The sequence below is a fragment of the Bombina bombina genome, chromosome 2 (assembly GCF_027579735.1).
Source record: "Bombina bombina isolate aBomBom1 chromosome 2, aBomBom1.pri, whole genome shotgun sequence".
Taxonomy (NCBI): Eukaryota; Metazoa; Chordata; class Amphibia; order Anura; family Bombinatoridae; genus Bombina; species Bombina bombina.
This window is the reverse complement of record NC_069500.1, coordinates 1,146,624,504-1,146,647,554: the sequence shown is the minus strand read 5'-3', so window position 1 is coordinate 1,146,647,554 and position 23,051 is coordinate 1,146,624,504. Positions and strand designations below refer to the sequence as shown.

The window sequence follows — 23,051 nt, the reverse complement described above, 5'->3', positions numbered from 1 at the left end:
ACAATAGCCACCCAAACTTTCGCCAAAGGACTACTCTGTTGTCCTCTCCATACAATCCAAAACTCACTGGCTTTTCCGGAAACTATACTACATAGCACTCCCTTCCCTCCATTCCCCCACAAACTATCCTAGGCTCCCTAACATATCTTCACTTTGGGACATATATTAACGCTAATTTTACACAAGACAGAAAGCGACACCCTAATGTATATGTGCTAATCTATCTAATCCTTTACATGCCCCAGCTCTAACTCTATTCATCATACTAGGTGGAGTACCCCAATGCCCTTTCAATATGCGCATGTTACACAGCCCTCACTCGTAAATAGGCCCATCCCACCATCAAATTTACAGCCCATTTAGCTCAGTACACTTTTCTGCCCTTTCACCAACCTCTGGCATAACTGACAGAATTGTATACTCCCTCCTCATCCGGTTCTTACATAGCTATTTTACTCAGGACAAAGAACTATGGTCTAATACATTTTCTTAAAAATTACTAAAACACCTTAATATACTAAACAAGCTTTGGGGAGAGAGGGAGGGGGGAGACAGGCTCAGTGGAAGTGAAAGCAGTCTGAATAACTTGTTGCATATACTTATTCCTGGAGATTTATTCAATAAAATAATTGTTTTTATTTTCAAACACCTACATTACATATATACTGTAAGTATGTAAAGCATTAGCCATTAAACGTTTTTTACTTACTGTGTAGATGTATGAAAATAAAAACTAAAATTTTATTGGATAAATCTCCAGGTATAAGTATATGCCAGAGCAGTGCCACATCTGTTATTCAGACTGCTTTCACTTCCACAGAGCCTCCATCCCCCTCCCTCTCCCCGGAGCTTGTTTACTTTATTTATAACCCTACAGATTGTGGCAGTGCAGTCAGATCGCTGCCTTTTTCTCCCAGCTCGCCTGAGTAAGCAACCCACCCCACCTTGACCACGTGTCTCCACTCTTCTATGCCCTGCAGTGCCGCCTCTTCTAACTGCTGTGTGTGCATGGGTCCTCGGCCTTGCTATATGCTCAGTTACCGGTGGTCCGGGACCGGCTCCTACCATTGTATTCACACGGCACCATCGTTGTGACGTGATGACCACTCACAAAATCTAGGCTTCATCTTGGACTCCTCACTCTCCATGGACCGACAAATCAATGCCATCACCTCAACATGCTTCCACATTCTGCACCTGCTACGAAAAATCTTCAAGTGGATCCCTACCAAAACCAAGAAAACAGTCACCCACGCCCTCGTCAGCAGCTGGTTAGACTACGGCAACGCACTCTACGCCGGCTCCACCATTAAACTCCAATAAAGACTCCAACATATACAGAACGCCTCAGCCAGACTCATCCTTGACATCCCTCTCCAATGCCACATCACCGAACACCTAAGTAACCTTCACTGGCTCCCCTTCAACAAGAGAATCAGCTTCAAGCTCCTTACCCATGCGTTCAAGGCCCTACACAACATCGGACTCGAATACCTCAACCACCGCGTAAATTTTTACACCCCTGCCAGACAACTCTGATCGGCCGACCAAGCACTCAGTCTTCCCCCGCATCAGCAAATCCACAGCGGGCGGAAGATCCTTCTCCCACATGGCAGCAATGACATGGAACACCCTCCCGCTGCACCTCACTTACAAAGTTCAGAAATTACCTCAAAACTTGGCTCTTCGACTGAATGCCCATCACCTCCCCCCTTCTCCTATCCCCTTTCCCTTATCGCCTTGAGACCCTCACGGGTGATTAGTTTGCGCTCTATAAGTACCCAATAGATAGATGTCCCCCCAGAACCTGCCCCCCCATAAATAACACGGATTCTCACGGTTTCTAAATCACAGCGGTTAATCGCCCAGCCCTAAAATAAATATAAAAAAATATATATATATATATATATATATATATATATATACATACACACATACATACATATATACACACACACATATACATACATATATACACACACACATCTATGTATGTGTGTGTGTGTGTGTATATATATATATATATATATATATATATATATATATATATATATAAATCATTTGAATTCATCTGTTTTTCTGAGTTTAGGAGGAAGATTTTTTTTTTTCTTGTGGTACTTGTTTAAGGATTTATTTTTTTCTTCTACTACAAACAGAAGCATATAAATTTAGTGTTATTAAATTGCAGTAAAATAATTACCCGTATAGGAAGGAAATTGCTAAGATGCTCTTTAACTAACTCAAATCTAATTCTTGGTCTGTTCTGCCTAAGGATCGTTCTATATTTATTTTTATACCACTGGTCTAACATAGTTTTTATCAATAGCATTATGTATATTTTGTTGGATTTGCATTAATATACAATGTGTAGCAACTAATGTGTTGTTTTTAAATGTGATGGAGGTTCTATAAGAAAAGGATTTAACTGTAAAAAAAATTGTCACTTTTCTACTTAGGTTGCATTTTACTTTGTATTTATGGGGATTTCTAAAATTTATTTTTGATGATCGAACAGTCTATATGAGGTTTGGTAATAACTAAACTTTCTCCACTTTTTAAAAAAAATACAAATATTATATAATTGTTTGTTCTTTTACAGGAGTATTTAGCGAGACTCCGCCAAATCAGGCTACATAACTTCAATGAACGACAGCAAATTAGGGCCAAACTGCGAGGGGAAAAGGCAAGTAAAAAATATAAAATTAAAAAAATAAATAAATATATATATATATTTACGTAAAAAAAGTGTTTAAAGTTGCTTTTTCATTACATTATTATGTATTAATCAGTATCTCAAAACACCCTAAATAAGTTATAACAACAATGTTTAGTAAGTGTAACACCAGTGCATGTGCATTTTTAAATCACCTCACCTGTCTGCAGCCACAAGATTCCTAATTTAGTTTTTTTATTGTTCTTTATTCAGAATGTTTTTTTTTTCATAATCCATTAGTCCTGAGAATTAATTTACTGACCACTAGGAGGAGGCAAAGATTCCCAAAACTCCAAGAGTACTTATTCCCTCCCACGTCTCTGGTATGTCAGTCTTATCTTTACATCCCAGAAGGACGGTGAGACCCATTTTCCTCTCAGGGAGCTGCTACTGAGAGAGAGAGAGGGTAGATTGGAGTATTGTACAAAGGCATAATCACTCCCAGTGAAGGAGTTAGTCACAAGCCTGCCAGTGGTGGTGGTGTAGTGGTGACTGGTACCTTAGCCTTCTCCTGTTGGGTCCTTATATAGATCCTCTGCTGTAATGTACACATCACTGAATTGGCTCTCTACTAGAGAGTAAGACCTCCTGTGAGAAGATTTCTCTCTCACGTTCCAGCAAATCCGGTGAAGGCTCAGGCTTTTCTGAAGTGTGTTTAAGATCTAGAGCTTTCAGGGGTATTCATACCTGATCTGTTTCAGGAACAGCGTCTGGGGTTTTATTCAAATCTATTCATTGTCCCAAAGAAAGAAAATTCATTCAGGCCAGTTCTGGATCTGAAGTTTTTGAATCGTTTTGTAAGAGTCACAACTTTCAAGATGGTGACTATAAGGACTATTCTGCCTTTTGTTCAGCAAGGTCATTATATGTCCACGATAGACTTAAATGATGCATATCTTTACATTCCGATACATCCAGACCACTATTGGTTTCTGAGATTCTCTTTTCTAGATAAGCATTACCAATTTGTTGCTCTTCCATTTGGCCTAGCAAAAGCTCCAAGGATATTTTCAAAGGTTCTCTGTGCCCTTTTATCGGTTATCGGAGAGCAGGGTATTGCAGTGTTTCCTTATTTGGACGATAACTTGGTACTAGCTCAGTCTTTACATTTTACTGAATCTCGCACAAATCGACTAGTGTTGTTTCTTCAAAAACATGGTTAGAGGATCAATTTACCAAAGAGTTTCTTGATTCCTCAGACAAGGATAACCTTTTTAGGTTTCCAGATCCAGTGTCTATGACTCTGTCCTTAACAGACAAGAGACGAATGAAATTGGTTTCATCTTGTCGAAACCTTCTGTCTCAATCATTCTTTTCAGTGGCTATGTGCATGGAAGTTTTAGGTCTCATGACTGCTGTATCAGATACAAATGTCAGGGTGCCAGGAATCAGACTGAAACGAGAAGTGCAAAAATAATCACACCTTTATTAATAACAAAAAAATAATAAAAAGTCCACAAGTCAAATAACAAACCAGGAGTCAAAACCAGAGCTGGTAGTCAGACGAGCCGAGTCAGGAGCCAAAGCGAATAGTCAGACGAGCCAGAATCGGGAACAAGGAAAACAGCAGAGTCAGGAACAAGCCAGGGATCAGAAACCAGGAAGGACGTCAGCCAGGTAATACACAGGAACTCTCACAAACAGGTCTGAGACAACGCAAAGGCAAAGCATACTGAACAGAGGCCCTTTAAATAATAAGTGATGACATCACAATTCTGAGACTGCATCCTGTCTCACACAGATGATGCACACCAGTCTGGGCATAAAAGGAAGTGCAGGAAATGAGCAGCATCCCCCACAATGCACCATAGTCAGGAAGAGAGGTGAGTAAAATGGCTGCCAGCAGCACATGGCAAACAAAACAGGGGAAAAACCATGACAACGATCCCCTTTGCTCTTTTCATATGAGACCTCTGCAGCTTTGTATGTTGAATCAATGGTGCAGGGATTATACTCGGATAGCACAATTGATGTACTTAAATCCCAACATTCAACTCTCTCTGACTTGGTGGTTAGAAGACCATCATCGTTTAATTCAGGGGGCCTCTTTTGTTCGTCCTACCTGGACTGTGATCACAACAGATGCAAGCCTTTCAGGTTGGGGAGCTGTCTGGGGATCTCTGACAGCACAAGGGGTTTGGAAACCTCAAGAGGCGAGGTTACCAATCAATATTTTAGAACTCTGTGCTATTTTCAGGGCTCTTCAGGTTTGGCCTCTGTTAAAGAGAGAACCATTCATTTGTTTTCAGATGGACAATATCACAACTGTGGCATATGTCAGTCATCAGGGTGGGACTCACAGTCCCCTAGCTAAGAAAGAAGTATCTTGGATACTTTCTTGGACGGAATTCAGCTCTTGTCTAATTTCTGCGGTGCATATCCCAGGTGTAGTCAATTGGGAAGCGGATTATCTCGGCCGTCAGACCTTACATCCAGGGGAGTAGTCTCTCCATCCAGATACATTTTGTCAGATTGTACAGATGTGGGGTCTTCCAAAAATAGTTCTGATGGCTTCTCATCTAAACAAGAAACTTCCCAGGTACCTGTCCAGGTCCAGGGATCCTCATGCAGAGATGGTGGATGCTTTAGCAGTTCCTTGGTTTTACCAACCTGCTTATATCTTTCCGCCTCTAGTTCTTCTTCCATGAGTGATCTCCAAGATCATTATGGAATAATCGTATGTGTTTCTGATAGCACCAGTGTGGCCTCACAGGTTTTGGTATGCAGATTTAGTTTGGATGTCCAGTTGCCAGCCTTGACCACTTCCTCTAAGACCAGACCTTCTGTCTCAAGGTCCGTTTTTCCATCAGGATATCAAATCGTTAAACTTTAAGGTATGGAAATCGAACGCTTAGTCATAGAGGTTTCTCTGACTCAGTGATTAATACTATGTTACAGGCTCATAAGTCTGTTTCAAGGAAGATTTATTATTGAGTTTGGAAGACCTATATTTCATGGTGTTCTTCTCATAAATTCTGGAATTCTTTTAGAATTCCTAGAATTTTACAGTTTCTTCAGGATGATTTGGATAAAGGTTTGTCTGCAAGTACTTTGAAGGGACAAATCTCTGCTTTTTCGGTTTTATTTCATAGAAAGATTGCTAAGCTTCCTGATATTCACCGTTTTGTTCAGGCTTTGGTTCGTATCAAGCCTGTTATTAAATCAATCTCTCCTTCTTGGAGTCTTAATTTGGTTTTGAAGGCTTTGCAGGCTCCTCCTTTTGAGCCTATGCATTCTTTGGATATTAAACTACTTTCTTGGAAAGTGTTGTTTCTTTTGGCTATCTAACTCTTCAGCTAGAAAAGTTTCAGAATTATCTGCTCTCTCTTGTTAGTCTCTTTTTCTGATTTTCCATCAGGATAAGCCTGTTTTGCGGACTTCGTTTAAATGTTTTCCTAAGGTTGTGAATTCTAACATTAGTAGGGAAATTGTTGTTCCTTCCTTGTGTCCTAATCCCAAGAATGCTCTTGAAAGATCTTTGCATTCTTTGGATGTTGTAAGAGCTTTGAAATATTATGTTGAAGCTACTAAATATTTTAGGAAGACTTCTAGTCTATTTGTTGTCTTCTCTGGTTCTAGAAAAGGTCAGAAAGCTTCTGCCATTTCTTTGGCATCTTGGTTAAAGCTTTTGATTCATAAAGCTTATTTGGAGGCGGGACAGTTCCCGCCTCAGAGGATCACAGCGCATTCTACTAGATCAGACTCCACTTCTTGGGCTTTTATGAATGAAGCTTCAGTTGATCAGATTTGCAAAGCAGCAACTTTATCTTCTTTGCATACATTTACTAATTTTTACCATTTTGATGTATTTGCTTCTTCTGAAGCAGTCTTTGGTAGAAAAGTTCTTTAGGCAGCTGTTTCAGTTTGATTTTTCTGCTAATGTTTTAAGATTTTTTCTTTCAATTTATGAGAAAAACTTATTTTTTTGTGGATTTATTTTTTTTTCAGCGGAAAATGGCTGATTTTATTCTATCCCTCCCTTTCTAGTGACTCTTCTGTGGATTTCCACATCTTGGGTATTTCTATCCCATACATCACTAGCTCATGGACTCTTGCCAATTACATGAAAGAAAACGTCATTTATGTAAGAACTTACCTAATAAATTCATTTATTTCATATTGGCAAGAGTCCATGAGACCCACCGTTTTTCTGGTGGTTATGATTTTTTGTATAAAAGCACAATTATATTTCCAGTTCCTCTTTTTTTTGTATGCTTTTATACTCCTTTTTCTATCTCCCCACTACTTGGCTATTCGTTAAACTGAATTGTGGGTGTGGTGAGGGGTGTATTTGTAGGCATTTTGTGGTTTGGGAAACTTTGCCCCTCCTGGTAGGATTGTATATCCCATACGTCACTAGCTCATGGACTCTTGCAAATATGAAATAAAGAAATTTATCAGGTAAGTTCTTACATAAATTATGTTTTTAAACATTTTTTCCCAGGGATACAGAATAGTCTTCAAGTCAAGGAAGGTTTCTTCGGTTCCATATTCCAAAGGACTTGGTAAGGCACAAATCTTTTTTCAATGTGTTCAGACTCTAGAACTCATGGGTGTGATAGTTCCAGTCTATCTGTTGGTTCAAGGCCAGTGTTTTTATTCCAATGTCTTTATAGTTCCCAAAAAAAGATGGAACTTTCAGGCCTATTCTGGATTTGAAAACTCTTAACAAATTTCTCAGGGTTCCTTCTTTCAATATGGAAACAATTCAATAAGGGCTATTATTGTCCACAATTGATTTGAAGGATGCTTATGTTCATATTCCTATCTACAGGGATCATCACCAGTTTTTGAGATTTGCCTTCCAGAACAAATTTTTTTTTTAGTTTGTTGCTGTGCCGGTCTGGTCTGGCTACAGATCTCAGAATCTTTACAAAGGTTCCGGGAGTGCTCCTGTCCGTTGGCTCCATGCCTGGACGATATCTTGGTACAGGTTCCATCTTTACATTAACTGTTTCTCATTCAAACAAACTTCTGTTGTTTCTTCACAAGCATGGTTGGAGAATTCACGTGCCAAAGAGTTCTATTTCTCCACACACCAGAGTATCTTTTTTTTAGGAGTCATTGTCAACTTAATTTATGGGACTTTACTTAACGGGATAAATGAGTTTAAAGCTTCAGTCAGCTTGTATAACTCTACAGTCTCTTTCCAATCCTATAGTAGCTCAGTGCATGGAAGTGTTAGGACTTATGATAGTTATTCTTTTTTTATGTGGACCTCTTCAGCTCTGCATGCTATGTCAGTGGTGCAAGGATTGTACACAGCTTTCTCAAAGAATACTTTTGGAATTATGTTTCATACGTCCAACCTGGACAATAATCACAACAGACTCAGGTTTCTCTGGTTGGGGTGCAGTATGGGGGGTCCAGGAGAGCACAAAGAGTTAGGTCTCCTCATTCTCGAACTCCAGGCAATTTTCAAGACCCTTTAGAGTTGGCTTCGCCTGAGGGAAGAGAATTGTCTGCATTTTAAATCAGAGTCACAGCAGTGGCATATCATCAATGGGGAACTCGAATGGTTCCCTAGCGATGAAGGAAGGTTCTCAAATTTTAACTTGGGATGAGAACAATCTTTGTACAGTTTCCATATCCCAGGTGTGAGTCTGCTTTACAGTTGTTATCTCAGTCACCAATCCCTTAATCCAAGAGAATGGTCTCTTCATCTGGATGTTTTCTACCAGATTTTGGATCAATGGGGTCTACCAGAGATGGACTTAATGGCCTTTTTTAAACAACAAACTTGCAAGATATTTTCCATGATCCAGGGATCTGCAATCAGAGTTTGTAGATGGCCCAGTAGCTCCCTAGTTATTTAATTTGCTTACATATTTCCTCCAACTGTTCTGCTGCCAAGAGTGATAGCTCAGATCAAACAAGAGCTCTCATCAGTAATTTTGATTGCTTCTGCTTGGCCATGCAGAACTTGGTACGCTGATCTGGTTCAGATGTCCCGTTACTCTGTGGTCTCTTCCACTATGACACAATCTTCTATCTTGAGGTTCCTTCTTTCATCAAGATTTAGAGTCTCTCTACTTAAAGGTTTGGAGATTGAATTCCTAATTTTAAAACAGAGGTTTCTCTGTTGTCGTAACTGAAACCTTAATTCAGGCCTAAAAGCCTGCTACAAGAAAAATCTATCACAAGGTCTGGAAATTAATTTTTTTCCTTCCTGGTGTGAAAAACAAGGTTTTAGCTGGTATTTCTTTACCGTTCCTAAAATTCTTCAGTTTTTACAAAAGAGCTTAGATAAATATGTATCTAACTCTTTAAAGGGTCAGCGTTCATCACCTAATCTATTTCATAATTAGAAAATTGCTAAGCTTCTTAATATTTATAGCTTTAGTCTGGATAAGACCAATGATTAATCCAAACTTCGCCTTTGTGGATTTCATTGTTTTGCTGGTCTTTCCTTTTGAACCTATGCATGATTTGGACATACAGCTTCTGTCTTGGAAGGTATTGTTTCTTTTAGCAATATCTTCTGCCAGAAGAGGATCTTAATTGTCGGCTCTTTCTTGCAAGTCTTTTTTTTTTTTTTTTACCCATATAAGGCAGTTTTAAGAACTAAATATGGCCTTTCCCAAAGGAGGTTTCTTCTGATAACCTTAATCAGGAAATTGTTTCTTCTCCTTGTCCTAATCCTCAAAATTCTAAAGAAAAACCTCTACATAATTTGGATATTGTGAGAACATTAAAATGCTACTTGCAAACTGCAGGATTTTAGACAGGATCTTGTTTTTTTTATTTCTCTGGTCCAAGCATAGGCCAGAAAGCCACAGTTGCTACTTAAGCTTCTAAAATGAGACTTGAGGGATACTATATATACTTTCAGATATATCATGCATTTTTAAGCAACTTTCCAATTTACTCCTTTTATCAAGTTTTCTTTTTTCTCTTGTTTTCTTTATTTAAAAAGCAGGAATGTGAAGCTTAGGAGCCGGCCCATTTTTGGTTAAGAACCTGGGTTACGATTGCTTTTTGGTGGCTAAATGTAGCCACCAATAAGCAAGTGCTATCCAGGGTGCTGAATCTACAATTTACAATCTATAACTTTACATTCCTGTTTTTTAAATAAAGATAGCAAGAGAATGAAGAAAAATTGATAATAGGAGTAAATTAGAAAGTTCCTCAAAATTGCATGCTCTATCTGAATCATGAAAGAAAGAAATTGGGTTAGTAGTATCCCTTTAATTTAAACAAATATGCAAGGCAGCAACATGGTATTCCATACATACCTTTTTTAAATTCTAATTTTTTTATGGTTTTGCTTCTTATGAAGTGGTTTTTGATAGGAAGCAGTATCTGGAAGTTAGGTGCCTGCCTTTCAAAAATGTTTTTTTTTTTTCCCTGCCCAATTGCTCATGGACTCCATAGCTTGGGTATTAGTTTCCAGGAGTAATGGATCATGGTGGTGAAAATCCACAGGCCCCACCAAGTTTATTAACTGGCTTCAGTTCTAGTTTTCACCTCATTTTCCCTGCTTTGTCATTTTCCTACTTTTCGACTGCTCCTTGCTTGGGTATACATCAGACTGACATACCAGAGAGGAAGGGATTACGCACCCTTGGAGTTTGTAAGAGGCTATAAACAGAAACAGCATAATGCGATTTATATTGGATGCAGAATTTACTTTATAGAGTGAGCCCCCTTCTCACTGCTAACTTCGCTTCACAGAGCATAGTTTCCCTTTCCTGCGAGCGCCATATCTTTCAATAGGAGACATCTTGCCACTTGCAAGGACTGCCCCTTTTTAAATTCCCGTCTGATCTGGTGAGGAATAGATAATCGGCCTCTTTATTATTTAATAGCTGTAAATACATTTCATTATTGAAAGTATATATTTTCAAGCACTTTGTTTTCCTTTGTATTAATAATACTCTAAATGTTGAGCAGTTAATGGAATTTCATAGCTTTTACATAATGTATATCTTTTTTCCTTAGGGAGATGGTGAGCCAATCAGGGATATCAATGTAGAAGCTGAATTAAGACGAAAGAAAATTGAAGCTTTAAAGGTAACTAAGAGAATTAAAAAATCTACAACCTTCATAAAAGAGGGGGACATAATTGATGAAAGTAAATTGCAAAGTTTTTTTATTACGCATAACTAAACATTTTTATTTTAAACGTTCGAGGTACTAGCAAGAGGAATAAACTGGATCTAAATGAAAGTCACACTATTAAAACTGAAACAAATTTGTGATTACACAAACTAAGGAAGATATACGTCAGACCAACATACACACACTGCAAAGCTGCAATAGCAGACAGATTTCTCTTGTTAAGTGTATCCAGTCCACGGATCATCCATTACTTATGGGATATTAACTCCTCCCCAACAGGAAGTGCAAGCGGATTCACCCAGCAGAGCTGCTATATAGCTCTTCGCCTAACTGCCATTACCAGTCATTCTCTTGCACCCAACAAATAGATAGGATGTGTGAGAGGACTGTGGTGATTATACTTAGTTTCATACCTTCAATCAAAAGTTTGTTATTTTATAATAGCACCGGAGTGTGTTATTCCTTCTCTGGTAGAATTTGAAGAAGAATCTACCTGAGTTTTTCTATGATTTTAGCCGGAGTAGTTAAGATCATATTGCTGTTTCTCGGCCATCTGAGGAGAGGTAAACTTCAGATCAGGGGACAGCGGGCAGATTAATCTGCAAAGAGGTATGTAGCAGCTTATTATTTTCTGACAATGGAATTGATGAGAAAATTCTGCCATACCGATATAATGTAAACTCAGCCTTAAATGCAGTAGCAGCAACTGGTATCAGGCTGTCATGTATGTATATTTTACACTTCAGTATTCTGGGGAATGGCACTTCACTGGAATTATACTGTATGCATAAAACTTTAGCCTAATTTGCAGGGACTAGCAACAGGCTTTTTAATAACACTCAATTTATTAATGTTAAACGTTTTTTGCTGGCATGTAAAATCGTTTAATTTTCTGAGGTACTGGGTGAAAAAATGTTTTGGGCACTATTTTTTTCCACTTGGCAGTCGTTTTATTTAATTTATGACAGTTTACTGATCTCTCTCACTGTTATGTGTGAGGGGGAGGTGCCTTTTTTGGTGCTTTTGCTACGCAACAAAAAATTCAGTCAGAAGTTTGTCTTCCCTGCATGATCCGGTTCATCTCTACAGAACTCAGGGGTCTTCAAAACTTGTTTTGAGGGAGGTAATCACTCACAGCAGAGCTGTGAGATTGTAGTTGACTGTGATAAAAAAACGTTTATTTCTGTATTTTTTTTCTGCTATCAGGGTTAGTTATCCTTTGCTAATGGGAGCAATCCTTTGCTAAAATTGTGTTTTTTACAAAGATTTGATGCTATAACTTTTCAGTTTATTAATTTTCAACTGTCATAACTTTTTCTGTGCTTCTTATAGGCACAGTACGTTTTCATATTATAGTAAATTACTTGAAAAGTATTTCCAAGTTGCTAGTTTATTTGCTAGTGTGTTAAACATGTCTGATTCAGAGGAAGATATCTGTGCTATATGTGCTAAAGCCAAAGTGGAGCCCAATAGAAATTTATGTACTAACTGTATTGATGCTACTTTAAATAAAAGTCAATCTGTACAAATTGAACATATTTCACCAAACAACGAGGGGAGAGTTATGCCGACTAACTCGCCTCACGTGTCAGTACCTGCATCTCCCGCTCGGGAGGTGCGTGATATTGTAGCGCCGAGTACATCTGGGCGGCCATTACAAATCACATTACAGGATATGGCTACTGTTATGACTGAAGTTTTGGCTAAATTACCAGAACTAAGAGGTAAGCGTGATCACTCTGGGGTGAGAACAGAGTGCGCTGATAATATTAGGGCCATGTCAGACACTGCGTCACAATTTGCAGAGCATGAGGACGGAGAGCTTCATTCTGCGGGTGACGGTTCTGATCCAAACAAACTGGATTCAGATATTTCAAATTTTAAATTTAAGCTGGAAAACCTCCGTGTATTACTAGGGGAGGTGTTAGCGGCTCTGAATGATTGTAACACAGTTGCAATACCAGAGAAAATGTGTAGGTTGGATAAATATTTTGCGGTACCGGCGAGTACTGACGTTTTTCCTATACCTAAGAGACTTACTGAAATTGTTACTAAGGAGTGGGATAGACCCGGTGTGCCGTTCTCACCCCCTCCGATATTTAGAAATATGTTTCCAATAGACGCCACCACACGGGACTTATGGCAAACGGTCCCTAAGGTGGAGGGAGCAGTTTCTACTTTAGCTAAGCGTACCACTATCCCGGTGGAGGATAGCTGTGCCTTTTCAGATCCAATGGATAAAAAGTTAGAGGGTTACCTTAAGAAAATGTTTGTTCAACAAGGTTTTATATTGCAACCTCTTGCATGCATTGCGCCTGTCACGGCTGCAGCAGCATTTTGATTTGAGTCTCTGGAAGAGACACTTGAATCAGCTCCATTAGATGAGATTACACACAAGCTTAAAGCCCTTAAGTTAGCTAACTCATTTTTTTCAGATGCCGTAGTACATTTAACTAAACTTACGGCTAAGAATTCCGGATTCGCCATTCAGGCACGCAGAGCACTGTGGCTAAAATCCTGGTCAGCTGACGTTACTTCTAAATCTAAATTGCTTAATATACCTTTCAAAGGGCAGACCTTATTCGGGCCCGGGTTGAAAGAAATTATCGCTGACATTACAGGAGGTCAAGGCCATGCCCTGCCTCAAGACAGAGCCAAACCTAAGGCTAGACAGTCTAATTTTCGTTCCTTTCGTAATTTCAAAGCAGGAGCAGCATCAACTTCCTCTGCACCAAAACAGGAAGGAGCTGTTGCTCGCTACAGACAAGGCTGGAGACCTAACCAGTCCTGGAACAAGGGCAAGCAGGCCAGGAAACCTGCTGCTGCCCCTAAGACAGCATGAATCGAGGGCCCCCGATCCGGGAACGGATCTAGTGGGGGGCAGACTTTCTTTCTTCGCCCAGGCTTGGGCAAGAGATGTCCAGGATCCCTGGGCGTTAGAGATCATATCTCAGGGATACCTTCTAGACTTCAAATTCTCTCCCCCAAGAGGGAGATTTCATCTGTCAAGGTTGTCAACAAACCAAATAAAGAAAGAGGCGTTTCTACGCTGCGTACAAGATCTTTTATTAATGGGAGTGATCCATCCGGTTCCGCGGTCGGAACAAGGACAAGGGTTTTACTCAAATCTGTTTGTGGTTCCCAAAAAAGAGGGAACTTTCAGGCCAATCTTGGATTTAAAGATCCTAAACAAATTCCTAAGAGTTCCATCGTTCAAAATGGAAACTATTCGGACAATTTTACCCATGATCCAAAAGGGTCAGTACATGACCACAGTGGATTTAAAGGATGCTTACCTTCACATACCGATTCACAAAGATCATTACCGGTATCTAAGGTTTGCCTTTCTAGACAGGCATTACCAGTTTGTAGCTCTTCCATTCGGATTGGCTACGGCTCCGAGAATCTTCACAAAGGTTCTGGGTGCTCTTCTGGCGGTACTAAGACCGCGAGGAATTGCGGTAGCTCCGTACCTAGACGACATTCTGATACAAGCTTCAAGCTTTCAAACTGCCAAGTCTCATACAGAGTTAGTACTGGCATTTCTAAGGTCGCATGGATGGAAGGTGAACGAAAAGAAGAGTTCTCTCTTTCCACTCACAAGAGTTCCCTTCTTGGGGACTCTTATAGATTCTGTAGAAATGAAGATTTACCTGACAGAAGACAGGTTAACAAAGCTTCAAAATGCATGCCGTGTCCTTCATTCCATTCAACACCCGTCAGTAGCTCAATGCATGGAGGTGATCGGCTTAATGGTAGCAGCAATGGACATAGTACCCTTTGCACGCCTACATCTCAGACCGCTGCAATTGTGCATGCTAAGTCAGTGGAATGGGGATTACTCAGACTTGTCCCCTACTCTGAATCTGGATCAAGAGACCAGAAATTCTCTTCTATGGTGGCTTTCTCGTCCACATCTGTCCAGGGGGATGCCATTCAGCAGGCCGGACTGGACAATTGTAACAACAGACGCCAGCCTACTAGGTTGGGGCGCTGTCTGGAATTCTCTGAAGGCTCAGGGACAATGGAATCAGGAGGAGAGTCTCCTACCAATAAACATTCTGGAATTGAGAGCAGTTCTCAATGCCCTTCTGGCTTGGCCCCAGTTAACAACTCGGGGGTTCATCAGGTTTCAGACGGACAACATCACGACTGTAGCTTACATCAACCATCAGGGAGGGACAAGAAGCTCCCTAGCAATGATGGAAGTATCAAAGATAATTCGCTGGGCAGAGTCTCACTCTTGCTACCTGTCAGCAATCCACATCCCGGGAGTGGAGAACTGGGAGGCGGATTTCTTAAGTCGTCAGACTTTTCATCCGGGGGAGTGGGAACTTCATCCGGAGGTCTTTGCCCAAATACTTCGACGTTGGGGCAAACCAGAGATAGATCTCATGGCGTCTCGACAGAACGCCAAGCTTCCTTGTTACGGGTCCAGATCCAGGGATCCGGGAGCGGTTCTGATAGATGCTTTGACAGCACCTTGGACCTTCGGGATGGCTTATGTGTTTCCACCCTTCCCGATGCTTCCTCGATTGATTGCCAGAATCAAACAGGAGAGAGCATCAGTGATTCTAATAGCGCCTGCATGGCCACGCAGGACTTGGTATGCAGATCTAGTGGACATGTCATCCTGTCCACCTTGGTCGCTACCTCTGAAACAGGACCTTCTGATCCAGGGTCCCTTCAAACATCAAAATCTAATTTCTCTGAAGCTGACTGCTTGGAAATTGAATGCTTGATTTTATCAAAACGTGGTTTTTCTGAGTCAGTTATTGATACCTTAATACAGGCTAGGAAGCCTGTTACCAGAAAGATTTACCATAAGATATGGCGCAAATACTTATATTGGTGCGAATCCAAGAGTTACTCATGGAGTAAGGTTAGGATTCTGAGGATATTGTCTTTTCTACAAGAAGGTTTAGAAAAGGGTTTATCCGCTAGTTCCTTAAAGGGACAGATTTCAGCTCTGTCCATTCTTTTACACAAACGTCTGTCAGAGGTTCCGGACGTTCAAGCTTTTTGTCAGGCTTTAGCTAGGATCAAGCCTGTGTTTAAAACTGTTGCTCCACCATGGAGTTTGAACTTAGTTCTTAATGTTTTACAGGGGGTTCCGTTTGAACCCCTTCATTCCATTGATATCAAGTTGTTATCTTGGAAAGTTCTGTTTTTAATGGCGATTTCCTCGGCTCGAAGAGTCTCTGAATTATCAGCCTTACATTGTGATTCTCCTTATCTGATTTTTCATTCAGACAAGGTAGTTCTGCGTACTAAACCTGGGTTCCTACCTAAGGTGGTCACTAACAGGAATATCAATCAAGAGATTGTGGTTCCATCTTTGTGTCCTAATCCTTCTTCGAAAAAGGAATGTCTGCTACACAATCTAGATGTAGTCCGTGCCCTGAAATTTTATCTACAGGCAACTAAGGATTTTCGACAAACGTCTTCCCTGTTTGTCGTTTATTCTGGTCAGAGGAGAGGTCAAAAAGCTTCGGCTACCTCTCTCTCCTTTTGGCTTCGTAGCATAATACGGTTAGCCTATGAGACTGCTGGACAGCAGCCTCCTGAAAGAATTACAGCACATTCTACTAGAGCTGTGGCTTCCACTTGGGCCTTTAAGAATGAGGCTTCTGTTGAACAGATTTGCAAGGCTGCAACTTGGTCTTCTCTTCATACTTTTTCCAAATTTTACAAATTTGACACTTTTGCTTCTTCGGAGGCTGTTTTTGGGAGAAAGGTTCTTCAGGCAGTGGTTCCTTCCGTATAAAGAGCCTGCCTGTCCCTCCCGTCATCCGTGTACTTTAGCTTTGGTATTGGTATCCCATAAGTAATGGATGATCCGTGGACTGGATACACTTAACAAGAGAAAACATAATTTATGCTTACCTGATAAATTTATTTCTCTTGTAGTGTATCCAGTCCATGGCCCGCCCTGTCACTTTAAGGCAGGTAATTTTTCCATTAAACTACAGTCACCACTGCACCCTATGGTTTTCCTTTCTCTGCATGTTTTCGGTCGAATGACTGGTAATGGCAGTTAGGGGAGGAGCTATATAGCAGCTCTGCTGGGTGAATCCTCTTGCACTTCCTGTTGGGGAGGAGTTAATATCCCATAAGTAATGGATGATCCGTGGACTGGATACACTACAAGAGAAATAAATTTATCAGGTAAGCATAAATTATGTTTTTTTTTTTAAGTTATAAAGATTATTTTAAATTCCAGTATAGTAGCATGTGACATGGTTTGCTGCAATGTTTGGTCTGTTTGGCTCTTAATATATACTAAATTAAATTATTATGGGTAAGATCCAGTATAAAATTTAGGTCTAAAGAATGATAGCTCTATTTCATAGTCCAACTAGTAGTAATAAAAACATTCTATATATAATTTTAAATAGATTTCTTTCTAATGACACGGTGAGTCCACGGATCATCTTAATTACTGTTGGGAATATCACTCCTGACCAGCAGGAGGAGGCAAAGAGCACCACAGCAAAAGTTGTTAAATACCACTCCCCCTACCTACAATCCCTAGTCATTCTCTTTGCTTGTATCAGTTGCAAGGAAGGGTAAAGATAGGTGTCTGATTCTTCAATAAAGAGTTTATTTTTTAAGCAGAGCAAGTTTGCTCTGGTTTTCTTTGGGGTTTAGCCGTAGTCCATGTCAGTCTCTTCAGTAGAGCAAGTGGTGGCTTTTAAGCATTTGGGAACTTGTGGGGTATAATCCCCACTGGGCCTCCCAAGTAATTTCCTGCTGCCCTTGGTTGAAAGTTTGAGTAAGTTTACTCAGCCTTTGTTTTTTTCCACAGGTCCATGTGAGGTAGGAAGCCCCTCTCATACCAAGTGAGCTGTCCTGCTGCCAGACAGATTTTTGATAAGTGCCTATTTCTTTCCCTGTTTTGATATAGGAGAATTTGGCACTTTGACAATTAATTCTGTCTAGTTATACAATCAGCCTTCTAGCTTAATGGTTTATTGTATGGCAGTTTTGCATGCACTGGGGATAATTGGCTCAGATTATTATGTTTTCACTTTGGTGTACATGCTTTTTGTATTAAAGGCTACCGGGAGGTTTGTTAGGCCACCTCCACAATAGACGTGCTTATCTGAGATAGCAAGGATGTTTTTGGCGCCCTTTTAGCTGTTTCCTGTTGTTCCTGGATGTTGCAGCTCTGTTACATAGCCCCTCAGAGGTGGTTCAGCGTTCTTTCCGGTGCGGTTGTGTGGGGGTCCGGATAATTTTCTGACTTTGTTTCCGGCAGCCAGGAGGTCAGGAAGGCACCTCAGCAGAGCTTGCTGAGGTGTGGAGGCTGCCTGTTGTTTTTTTGTGGGGCTGTTGCTCTGTTTATATTTAAAGGACCAGTAAACACAGTAGATTTGCATAATCAACAAATGCAAGATAATAAGACAATACAATAGCATTTACTCTGAATTTCAAATGAGTAGTAGATTTTTTTCTAACAAATTTCAAAGTTATGTCTATTTCCACTCCCCCTGTACCATGTGATAGCAATCAGCCAATCACAAATGCATATACGTATAGTCTGTGAATTCTTGCACATGCTCAGTAGGAGCTGGTGACTCAAAAAGTATAAATATAAAAGACTGTGCACATTTTTTTTAATGGAAGTAAATTGGAAAGTTGTTTAAAATCACATGCTGTATCTGAATCATGAAAATTTAATTTGACCTGAGTGTCCCTTTAAGTTTCTGTCTGAATTTCAGGGACTGTAACGTTTGTGTCTCTTTTTGCATTCATTTTGTGAAAAATTGTTGCTGCAAGATTTATTGTGCAGTTTATTTAAGGATTTTCTAGTAAAAAAAAAAAAAAAAAAAAAGTGTGTTTAAAATATAAAGGTAACGTTTTTTGTTTCATTAAAATTCTGATTTGAACTTAGAATTTTTAAGGTTAAGATTATAATTTTACCTTTGGAATAAAATGGACCAAGAGGCCCTGCAAGCTGTTGCTTGTTCTATATGTTTAAATACTAATGTTGAGCCTCCTATCCCTTTTTGTTCCTCTTGTATTGAGAGAACATTACATTACAAGGATAGACTTTTTGATTCTGAGCCTTCATTGTCTAGGGCGGATGTTGTTCAGGAGTCTCCTGTTCAGGCTAATCCGCAGCTTTCTCCTCATACATCCCAATCTTCTGCAGTGCCCTGTGTTCCGTCTTAGGTTATTTTTTCCTTGCAGGATATGGCTACACATATTTCCTCGGCAGTATCTGAGGCTTTGTCTGCTTTTCCTATGTTACAGGGGAACCACAAGAGGAAGTATAAGGTTTCTGATTCTGTTGCAATTGTGTCTAGTGTTTCTTCTCATAAGTCTGAGGAGGAAGATACTTCAGTAGCATCTGAGGGTGAGATCTCGGATTCTGATAGTGTAAATCCTTCTTCTGAACCTGAGGTTGTTTCCTTTACATTTAAGCTGGAGCACCTCTGTTTGTTACTCAAGGAGGTTTTGGCTACCTTGGATGACTCTGGGGTGTTAGTCATGGTTATTCCTAAGAAATCTAGTAAACTTAATATGTTTTTTGATGTCCCTTCCTCAGTGGAAGTTTTTCCTATACCAGATCGTGTTTCAGATATTATTGCACGAGAATGGGAGAAGCCTGGGATTCCTTTTTCCCCATCTCCAATTTCTAGGAAGATGTTTCCTATTGCTGATTTTATTAAGGAATCCTGGCAGATGGTTCCTAAGGTGGAGGGAGCAGTTTCCACTCTGACCAAGAGGACCACTATTCCTATTGAGGGCAGCTGTTCCTTTAAAGATTCTATGGATAAGAAGTTGGAAGATTTGCTTAAAAAGATTTATGTTCACCATGGGTATCAATGGCAACCGGCTGCATGTATTGCTACGGTTACTAGTGCAGCGGCATATTGGTTTGGTGCATTGTCTGATTCTATTCAGCAAGATACTCCTCTTGAAGAAATTCAAGATAGAATCAAGGCTTTTAAGTTGCCTAATTCATTTATTGCAGATGCTTCTCTACAAGTCATCAAGTTGGGAGCTAATATTTCTGGTTTTGCTATTTTAGCTTGCAGAGCTTTATGTTTAAAATGCTGGTCTGCAGATGTATCCTTTAAATCTAAGCTTTTGTTTATTCCTTACAAGGGTAAGACCTTGTTTGGGCCAGGTTTGGCTGAGATTTTTTCTGATATTACAGGAGGGAAGGGGAATTCTCTTCCTCAGGATAAAAGAAATAAACAGAAGGGTCGACAGAGTAATTTTCGTTCCTTTCGTAACTTCTCTGGTAAATCTTCCTCCTCTTCCTCCAAGCAGGAACAGTCCAAGCCATCTTGGAAGTCAAATCAATCTTGAAATAAGGGGAAACAGTCCAGGAAGCCTGTTGCTGACTCAAAATCAGCATGAAGGGTCTTCCCCCGATCTGGGAATGGATCTTGTGGGGGGCAGACTCTCTTTCTTCGCTCAAGCTTGGGTTTGAGCTGTTCAGGATCCCTGGGTGGTAGATATCGTGTCCCAGGGTTACAAATTGGAGTTCAAGAATTTTCCTCCCAGAGGCAGGTTTCTTCTCTCCAGGTTATCTGTAAACCAGATAAAAGGAGATGCGTTCTTACGTTGTGTTCAGAATCTTTCCGACATGGGAGTGATAGTTCCTGTTCTGGTTCAGGAACAGGGTCTGGGTTTTTATTCCAATCTCTTTGTCGTTCCCAAAAATGAGGGAACTTTCAGACCTATTTTAAATCTCAAGAGTGTAAACAAGTTTCTCAGGGTTCCGTCTTTCAAGATGGAAACTATTCGTTCCATTCTTCCCTTGGTTCAGGAAGGTCAGTTCATGACCACAGTGGATCTAAAGGATGCATATCTGCATATTCCCATTCACTGGAATCATCACAGGTTCCTAAGATTTGCATTTCTAGACAAACATTTTCAGTTTGTAGCTCTTCCTTTTGGTCTGGCAACAGCTCCCAGAATTTTTTCAAAGGTCCTGGGAGCTTTGTTGGCGGTGCTTCGATTGAAGGGTGTTGCAGTGGCTCCTTATCTGGACGACATTCTAGTTCAGGCTCCATCTTTTCAATTTAGCAAACTCTCACACAGAGTTGTTGTTGTTGTCTTTTCTGCGCTCCCAAGGTTGGAAGGTGAATTTAGGAAAAAGTTCCTTAATTCCGACTACAAGAGTGGTATTTTTTGGAACCATTATAGATTCTCTAGAGATGAAAATTTTTCTGACAGAAGCTAGAAAGTCAAAGATTTTCAATACGTGTCTTGTTCTTCAGTCCCTTCCTCGGCCGTCAGTGGCTCAGTGCATGGAGGTTATTGATCTGATGGTTTCAGTTATGGACATCATTCCGTTTGCTCGGTTCCATCTCAGACCTCTGCAGTTATGCTTGCTCAGGCAGTGGAACGAGGATTATGCAGATCTATCTCAAAAGATTGTTCTAGATCAGATGTCCAGAGATTCTCTTCCATGGTGGTTGTCTCAGGATCTTCTCTCTCAGGGAACTTGCTTTCGCAGACCTGCCTGGGTGATTGTAACCACGGATGCCAATTTGCTGGGCTGGGGTGCTGTCTGGGGTTCATCAAGGGCTCAGGGTCTATGGACTCAGGAGGTGTCGGTTCTTCCAATAAATGTTTTGGAACTGAGAGCAATTTTCAATGCTCTTCTAGCCTGGCCTCAGCTAGCTTCAACCCAGTTTATCAGGTTTCAGTCGGACAACATAAATGGCTTACATCAATCATCAGGGAGGAACTTGGAGTTCCTTGGCCATGACAGAGGTAGCCAAGATTATTCAGTGGGCGGATATTCATAACTGTTGTCTGTCTGCTATACACATTCCAGGGGTGGACAATTGGAAAGCGGATTTTCTGAGCAGACAGACTTTTCATCCGGGGGAGTGGGAACCTCATCCAGGGGTATTTTCCAGCTTGATTCTCAGTTAGGGGCAGCCTGATTTGGATCTCATGGCATCTCGTCAGAATGACAAGCTCCCGAGGTACGGGTCGAGGTCAAAGGATCCTCAGGCTGTTCTGATAGATTCTCTGGCAGTTCCTTGGACTTTCAGTCTGGCATATGTGTTCCATTCGTTTGCTCTTCTTCCTCTGGTCATTCCTCGGGTCAAACAAGAGAGGGCATCTGTGATTCTCATTGCTCCGACGTGGCCTCGCAGAATCTGGTTTGCAGATCTGGTGGAGATGTCTTCCCTTCCACCTTGGCGTCTTCCATTAAGGAAGGACCTGCTTCTGCAGGGTCCCTTTCTTCATCCAAATCTCGTTTCTCTGAAGCTGACTGCTTGGAGATTAAACGCTTGATTCTTTCTAAGCGTGGTTTTTCTGAGTCAGTCATTGAGACTATGATTCAGTCTCGTAAGCCTGTGACTAGGAAGATTTATTATAAGATTTGGCGTAAATATTTGTACTGGTGTGAATCCAAAGGCTACTCGTGAAATAGAGTTAGGATTCCTAGGATTTTGTCTTTTCTCCAGGAGGGTTTGGAGAAAGGTTTATCTGCTAGTACCCTGAAGGGTCAAATTTCTGCTTTATCTATTTTATTGCACACGCCCCTGGCGGATGTGCCAGATGTTCATTCTTTTTGTCAGGCCTTGGTTAGAGTTCTTCAACAGGCTCCGTTTGAACCTATGCATTCTTTGGATATTAAGATGTTATCTTGGAAAGTTTTGTTTCTGGTGGCTATTTCTTCGGCTCAAAGCGTTTGGGAGCATTCAGCTTTACAGTATGAATCACTCTAATAAGGTAGTTCTGCGTTCTGCCTTGGGTTTTCTTCTCAAGTTTGTTTCTGATAAGAATATTAATCAAGAGATTGTTCCTTCTTTGTGTCCTAATCCTCCTTCTCATAAGGAGCGTTTGTTGCAAAACCTGAATGTGGTTTGTGCATTGAAATATTATTTGCAGGCGACTAAGGATTTTCGCCAGTCTTCTTCTTTATTTGTTGTTTTTTCTGGGAAATGTAAGCGTAAGAAAGCTACGGCTATTTCTCTTTCTTGGTAGTTGAGGAGTGTTATTCGCTTGGCATATGAGACTGCTAGTCAGCAGCAACCTGAGAGAATCACGGCTAATTCCACAAGGGCTGTTTCATCTACTTGGGCTTTCAAAAATAGAGCTTCTGTAGATCAGCTTTGCAAGGCTGCAACTTGGTCATCTTTGCATACTTTTTCTAAATTTTACAAATTTGATACTTTTGCTTCAGCAGAGGCTTCTTTTGGGAGGTTATTCAAGCAGTGGTGCCTTCTGTTTAGGTTAACTGTCTTGTCCCTCACTTATCATCTGTGTCCTCTAGCTTGGGTATTGGTTCCCA

At 40.5% G+C, this 23,051-nt stretch overlaps 1 protein-coding gene across 1 annotated transcript in view; it reads left to right on the top strand.

Annotated features, from left to right (window-relative positions):
* NEK1 (NIMA related kinase 1) overlaps positions 1-23,051 on the top strand; it is an 827,448-nt gene that overhangs the window by 278,043 nt on the left and 526,354 nt on the right. The window contains exons 19-20 of the mRNA XM_053700237.1: positions 2,600-2,683; positions 10,655-10,726. Of these exons, the coding sequence (XP_053556212.1) occupies positions 2,600-2,683; positions 10,655-10,726 (156 nt within the window). The remainder of the gene's footprint in view (positions 1-2,599; positions 2,684-10,654; positions 10,727-23,051) is intronic.